The sequence below is a fragment of the Chrysochloris asiatica genome, unplaced genomic scaffold (assembly GCF_000296735.1).
Source record: "Chrysochloris asiatica unplaced genomic scaffold, ChrAsi1.0 scaffold00014, whole genome shotgun sequence".
Lineage (NCBI taxonomy): Eukaryota > Metazoa > Chordata > Mammalia > Afrosoricida > Chrysochloridae > Chrysochloris > Chrysochloris asiatica.
In genome coordinates this window covers 9,161,227-9,167,973 of record NW_006408532.1, presented here as the reverse complement: position 1 = coordinate 9,167,973, position 6,747 = coordinate 9,161,227, and the positions used below count along the sequence as shown (strand labels likewise).

At 40.8% G+C, this 6,747-nt stretch overlaps 1 protein-coding gene and 1 pseudogene across 1 annotated transcript in view; one reads left to right on the top strand and one right to left on the bottom strand.

Moving 5' to 3' along the window:
- USP20 (ubiquitin specific peptidase 20) overlaps nucleotides 1-6,747 on the bottom strand; it is a 61,438-nt gene that overhangs the window by 12,252 nt on the left and 42,439 nt on the right. The window contains exon 7 of the mRNA XM_006834868.1: nucleotides 1,079-1,192. Within this exon, the coding sequence (XP_006834931.1) occupies nucleotides 1,079-1,192 (114 nt within the window). The remainder of the gene's footprint in view (nucleotides 1-1,078; nucleotides 1,193-6,747) is intronic.
- LOC102833956 lies at nucleotides 5,824-6,381 on the top strand (annotated as a pseudogene).

Below are 6,747 nucleotides of genomic sequence, written 5' to 3'. Positions count from 1 at the left end.
CCACAGGGACATGAACTCCTGACCGGGTCTGCACGGTCTGCATCAGATTCCCCCTTATTTATTATTTGTTTAAGGGACGCTGCCTGTCTTAGGCGGTCAGTGTGAATTCCTCCGTCTTACCTGTCATCGAAACTCATTGCAGCATGGCAATGGCTCTGTCTTAGGTTGCTGAGGTTCCACATGATCCTTACCCGTCTCTGGCCACACGTCCAGCATAAGCAGCCGCCATCCGAAGAAGGAAGGGAGGGAGGAGACCAGCTGGGGACCCCATAGGCAAGACGTTGCCAGACCACCACCTGCTCTAAGGTGACCAAGCAGGATCACTATGCTGAGGTTCAATCAAGTTCTTAGGGGATCTTACTCTCTAGCAGGGGTAGCAAATTAATAGCCACTCAGTGCTCAACTTGAGAATTACTTATATCAGAAATTTGAGCATATAGCTGATGGATATCCACAGACAAGTGGATATTATTCCTCAACCTCCTAAAATGCTGTTGAATTAAGTTCCAATCAAGTTCTGGATTACTGAAAAATAACACAAATCTACTTATATCGTGAACAACCTTAGCTGGGAGAGTAAACTGGATATATTGAATCTTATTTCCCTTGAGCGATCTTCCTTTTTCTAAAGCATTTAGTCTGTTTTGTAAGCCTTTCTATAATTTACTTTTATACTTAATATATTTGTATGTGCTCATTTAAAAATTATTCCCAACTTTCAATTTTCCCAGAGGAAATGATCTCATTTCACAATGAGCTAAAGGCACTGCCCACTCAGCACCAGCTCTAATTTCTGAGTCTCTTGACAGTGACAGTCAAGAGCTAGGACTGCTTATGACATGTCTCTGGGTCGAGTCCAAACTGTAGCTCCACCTTTCACAATCAGCGTGACCTTGAGCAAGATGTTTAAATCTCTCTGAACCTCAGTTTCCCATTTGTAAAACAGGGTTGGATAATGACCCGATAGCTCACAGAGTCACTTATGGGATAAACAGTGTAAAGTGTGTTGAGTGTTTGGCTCGGGACTAAATCCAAAGGAAATGCACACATCACTTTCTGAGGGCAAGGACTCACTCACCGTTTCTTGTGCCAGACCTCAGAGACCAGCTTCTGGTAACTTTTGCACAGGGCCGGCTTCTTGTCTGTTCGCACCAGGCCTCCACACTCCAAGAAGAACTGGGTCAGCGGAGGGCTAGGGGAAGGAGGAGTGAGCAAAGTCAGAAAAGAAGGTGAAGATGGTACTACTCAGAAAGAGCAAAAGCCCTGAGTATTCATGGAGGGACACACCGTGGCCCCCAAATAAGAATGCCAATGTATGGCTAAAAAGGCTCCATCCTCTCTTCTGTAAAGTCACAGGTGAGCTCCCCATTGGAGAGAGGGCCTGTGAGGCCAGGGGCTGCTGCTGGACCAATGAAAGAGAAATCAGTTCTTGCTCCTCCCTTCCTGGGTAGAAATGCATCTCCCTCACTCCCCACTTCCTTATGGTTCTAAAAATACTCTTATTAAGAAGTAATATGAGTGACATCGCAACAGAACCAACAGAAATACAAAGGATTATATCAGAACACTGCAAAGAATTATATGCCAACAAATTTGAAAATCTAGAAGTAACGGACAAATTTCTAAAAACAAATACTTTATCCTAAACTAACAAAGACTGAAGTAAAAAACCTGAATAGTCCTATAATAAGACAGTAAATTTATCAAGTCACTAAAAAATTTCCAACTAAAAAAAGCCCAAACCCAAATGGCTTTACTGGTGAATTCTACCAAACATATTCACGGAGGAGCTAACACCAATTCTACTCAAATTATCCAGAATATGAAAAAGGATAGGAAACTCCCAAATTCATTTTATGAAACCTGATACCAAAAGCTGGCAAAGACATCACTAAAAAAGAAAATTATAAACCAAGATCTCTCATGAACAAAGATATAAAAATACTCAACAAAATAATAGTCAATAGAATCCAACAGCCTATCAAAAAAGTAATACATCATGACTAAATGGGATTCATACCAGATATGCAGAGATGGTTCAATATTAGTAAAACAATCAACTTAAAATATCACATAAATAAGACAAAGGGGAAAAACCACATGATCATATCAATTGATGTAGAAAAGGCATTTAACAAAATCTAACACACTCCAGATAATAACACTCAACAAAATAGGAATAAAAAGGGAATTCCTCACCATAATTAAGGGGATACATACAAAATCAACAGCCAACATCACTCTAAATAGTGAGAAACTTAAAACATTCCACTTGGGAACAGGAACCAGACAAAGTTGCCCTGTATTACCACCCCTGTTCAATATTGAGCTATAAAGCAAGTAAGGGAAATTAAAGGCATTCCATTGGCAAACAAGAAGTAAAACTCCATTTGCAGATGTTGTTGTTAAGTGCCGCTGAGTTGGTTCCAACTCATAGTGATCCTGTATATGGTTTCCAAGGGGCAGTCCTGTGCTAATCCTACAGTGTCACATCAAGACTCCATTTGTAGATGATATGATTCTATATATAAAAAATCCCAAAGACTCAGCAGGAAAATTAATGGGACTCATTGAAAGATTCAACAAAGTGGCAGGGTACAAGATCAACATATAAAAATCCGTTGGATTCCTTTACACAAATAAAAAAAGCTCTGAAGAGGAAATCAAGAAAACAGTACCAATTGCAATAGCCACCCAAAAGAATGAAATATGTGGGAATAAATCTAACCAGAGAATAAATCCATCCACCTACAACCAGTCATTTGATCTTCGACAAAGGACCAATATACATTAAATGGGGAAAAGACAGTATTTTCAACAAATGGTGCTGACAAAACTGAAGAATAAAACAAGACCCATATCTCACACCATATATAAAAAGGAACCCAATGTAGACTAAAGACCTACATATAATGCCTAGAACTATAAAGATCATCAATGAAAAACTAGGGACAAACTCAGGGGCTCTGATACATGGCATAGATACACTATCAAACATAACTGAAAACCCACCAAGAAAAGACTGGGACCTCCTGAAAACTAGACACTTATATGCATTGAAAGATCCCACCAAAAGAGTAAAAAGAGAATCTACAGAGTAGGAAAATTTTTTTGACAATGATATATTAGACAAAGGACTACTCTCTAAAATTTATATAACACTTCAACACCTCACAAGAAGACAAATAATCCAAATTAAAAAATAGGCAGAGGACATGAACTGATACATCACCAAAGAAGATATTTAGGTGGCCAATAGATGAAGAAATGCTTGTGATTATTAGCCATTGTTGTTGTTGTTATGTGCCATGGAGTCATTCCCGACTCATAGCAATCCTGTACAGGGTTTCTGAGGCTGTAAATCTTTATGGGACCAGAAAGCCTCATCTTTCTCCAGCGGAACAATGGTAGTTTCGAACTGCTGACCCTGAGGTTAGCAGCCCAATTCGTAACCATTATGCTACCAGAGCTCCTTAGACAGATGCAATATCATCTTATCCCAGCATTAATAGCAAAGTTCAAAAACCCAGAAAACAACAAATGCTGGCAAGGATGTGGAGTGACTGGAACCCTCCTACACTACTGGTGGGACTGTAAAATAGTTCAACCATTGTGGAAAATGCTATGGCGCTTTTTCAACGAGTTGGAAATACAAAAACACTGTATAACCCAGAAATCCCTCTACTTGCTATATATCCTCAAGAAATAAAAGCTGTGTTGGAAATGTAAAGGTAGACATTTGGTAGCAAAAGGAGGGGAGTGATTGACTTTGCAGTCTAGGAGCGGAGGTCCCTGGGACCATCAGGGGAGAACAGTGGAGAGCGGGACCCTACCCAGAGAAACAGTGACGCCAGAGATGGAGGCAGAGATGATGATGTGGAGAGATGGAGTGGCTGGGGACTTCAGACCCAGAGAGGGAGAGGAGCTGTGTGCTGATGACTAGGGGACAGACTTGCAGGGTATATATGCCCTTTGTTGGCTGATGATGCATGGAGGGGACTGTAACCATGGCAATGAAATGATAAATGATAGGATGAATGTTAATGCTAGTATTCTCCCATGTAAACTATCACATAATTCACAATAAAACATTAAAAAACAAACAAACCCACAAGGAGAAAAAACATGACTGGATATGTGCACACCCATGTTCACTGCAGCACTATTCACAATAGCAAAAACATAGACAGGCCAATGCCCATCACCAGAACAATGGTTAAACAAACCTTGGTACATACACACAATGACCTACTACCATAATGTTGGAGAATAACAATGAACCTGCAAAACACCTCATACCATGGATGCAGCAAGTAAAGGATATTGTGGTGAGTGATCACAAAAAGAAAATTGTTGTCTGAAACCACTGTTGTAAAAGTTAGGAAAAGAAAAGGTTTTTATACTAAAGGAAATATTCTGATAGTTACCAGGGGTGGGAAGGAAGGGAGAATTATTCACAGGCTAGAGGGTAGACACATTACCTTGGGAGACAAAGAAGGCAATATACAAGAGGGAGGTTGGCACAGAGGAAAAATAAAGGTAGCAGAAGACACAGAAAGAAATTAAGAGTTAAAATGAATACAGATAGCTCTCGGGTCCTTGCTTCCAAGTTGACAAAGAAAAGGAGGAACAACGGTCGTGCCAAAAAGTGCCGCGGCCATGTGCAGCCTATTCGTTGAACGAACTGCGCCCGCTGCGTGCCCAAAGACACGGCCATTAAGAAGTTCGTAATTCGAAACATAGTAGAGGCCGCTGCCGTCAGGGATATTTCCGAAGCGAGTGTCTTCGATGCATACGTGCTTCCCAAGCTGTATGTGAAACTGCATTACTGTGTGAGCTGCGCCATTCACAGCAAGGTGGTCAGGAACTGCTCTTGTGAAGTTCAGAAGGACCGAACACTCCACCCCGATTTAGACCTGCAGGTGCTGCCCCACGACCGCCACCAAAGCCCATGTAAAGAATTGAGCCATTAAAAGTTGCCGTAAAACTAGCTTTCCAAGAAAATAAAAATTACACTTTGTGGCATGTTAAAAAAAAAAATGAATACAGGTAAATAAATTAACTGATGGTACATGGAGGGGATTACAACCATTGTAATGAAATGAAGTAGAAGATTTGCTGAATGGAAAACTGATGATCTGCTCTGTAAATCTTCACTCAATTCACAGTAAGAAGTTTGAAAATAATGATGAATTCGTCACATAAGAAACAGATACTTAATGTAAAAAATGCAGATAAGCAAAAGATAAAATCAACCATAATTCTATCATCTAGGAAGAGTCATTCTGGATATTGTGAGGCATATCCTCCATACAGTTTTTTTGCATTCATCTGTGTGCTGAATATTTACTGAATCCCTGCCAGTTGGGAGATTTTGTGCCAGCTAGAGCAGACATCGGCTTTGTTGAGTTGACAGCCTATCCTAGATGTTGTTGTTGTTAACTGCCATCAAGTTGATACTGACTCATAGTGACTCTGCATAGAGTTCCCAAGGAGCAGCTGGTAGATTTGAACAGCCAACCTTGTGGTTCCCAGTTCAGTGCTGATCCTACAGCACCACACCAGGAGTCCTAAATGGAAACTAGTATTTTCTCAAAAAATAATGGGGCTGCGTGCGCCTGGCGGGGCGGGCCGGGACTTGGCGCTCCAACGAGCTCGGCTGTGTCTTGGTGCAGTTCTCCCTTCTGCTTCTGATGCGAGGTCTTCGAGCCGGTGTATGTGCGGCAATAACATGTCTGCCCCACTCCCCGCCATAGTGCCCACCGCCCGAAAAGCCTCTGCCGCGATTACGTTCTTTCATGGATTGGGAGATACAGGGCATGGATGGGCAGAAGCCTTTGCAGGTATCCAAACTTCACACATCAAATATGTCTGCCCACACATGACAGTTATGCCTGTTACATTAAATATGAAAATGACTATGCCTTCTTGATTTGATATTATTGGACTTTCACCAGATTCACAGGATGATAAAAATGGAATCAAAGAAGCAGCAGAAAACATCAAAGTTCTGATAGATGAAGAGGTGAAGAACGGAATTCCTTGCAGGGAGGAGCTCTGTCTTTATACACTGCTCTTGCCCCACAACAAAAACTAGCAGGTGTCATCGGGCTCAGTTGCTGGCTTCCACTGCGGTCCTCATTTCCACAGGGTCCTATCAATGGAGTCAATAAAGATATTTCTATTCTGCAGTGCCATGGAGATTGTGACCCTTTAGTTCCCCTAATGTTTGGGTCTCTTACTGTGGAAAGGCTAAAAACATTAGTAAATCCAGCCAATGTAACGTTCAAGATCTATGAAGGCATGATGCATAGTTCCTGTAAACAGGAAATGATGGATGTCAAGCAGTTAATTGATAAGCTCGTACCTCCCGTGGACTGATCCTGCCGCTAAGAGGCCTTGTGTGAAGTACACCAGCATCATATAGAGTAGAAACTGCTCACCTGACTGCCCAATTCTGAAACTTCTCATGTTTGCAGTGTTAAAATGTTCTACAAATACATGGCAATGACAGACTAAGTAAATGTTTTTTCATGAAAAACTTTCAATCTTTTAAGTTTCTAGATAAGTGTTTGTATATTATGATTCAGAATATACTAGTATTAAATAGGTTAAGCACCTAGCGTGTTTTTCTCAAATCAGTAAAACAGTGAATACTGTAACTAGATTTTTATTACATTATTTGAAATTTATTATTACTGAAAATGTGTTCATGTATAAATGAACAGTTATAAACGAGTTATGCAT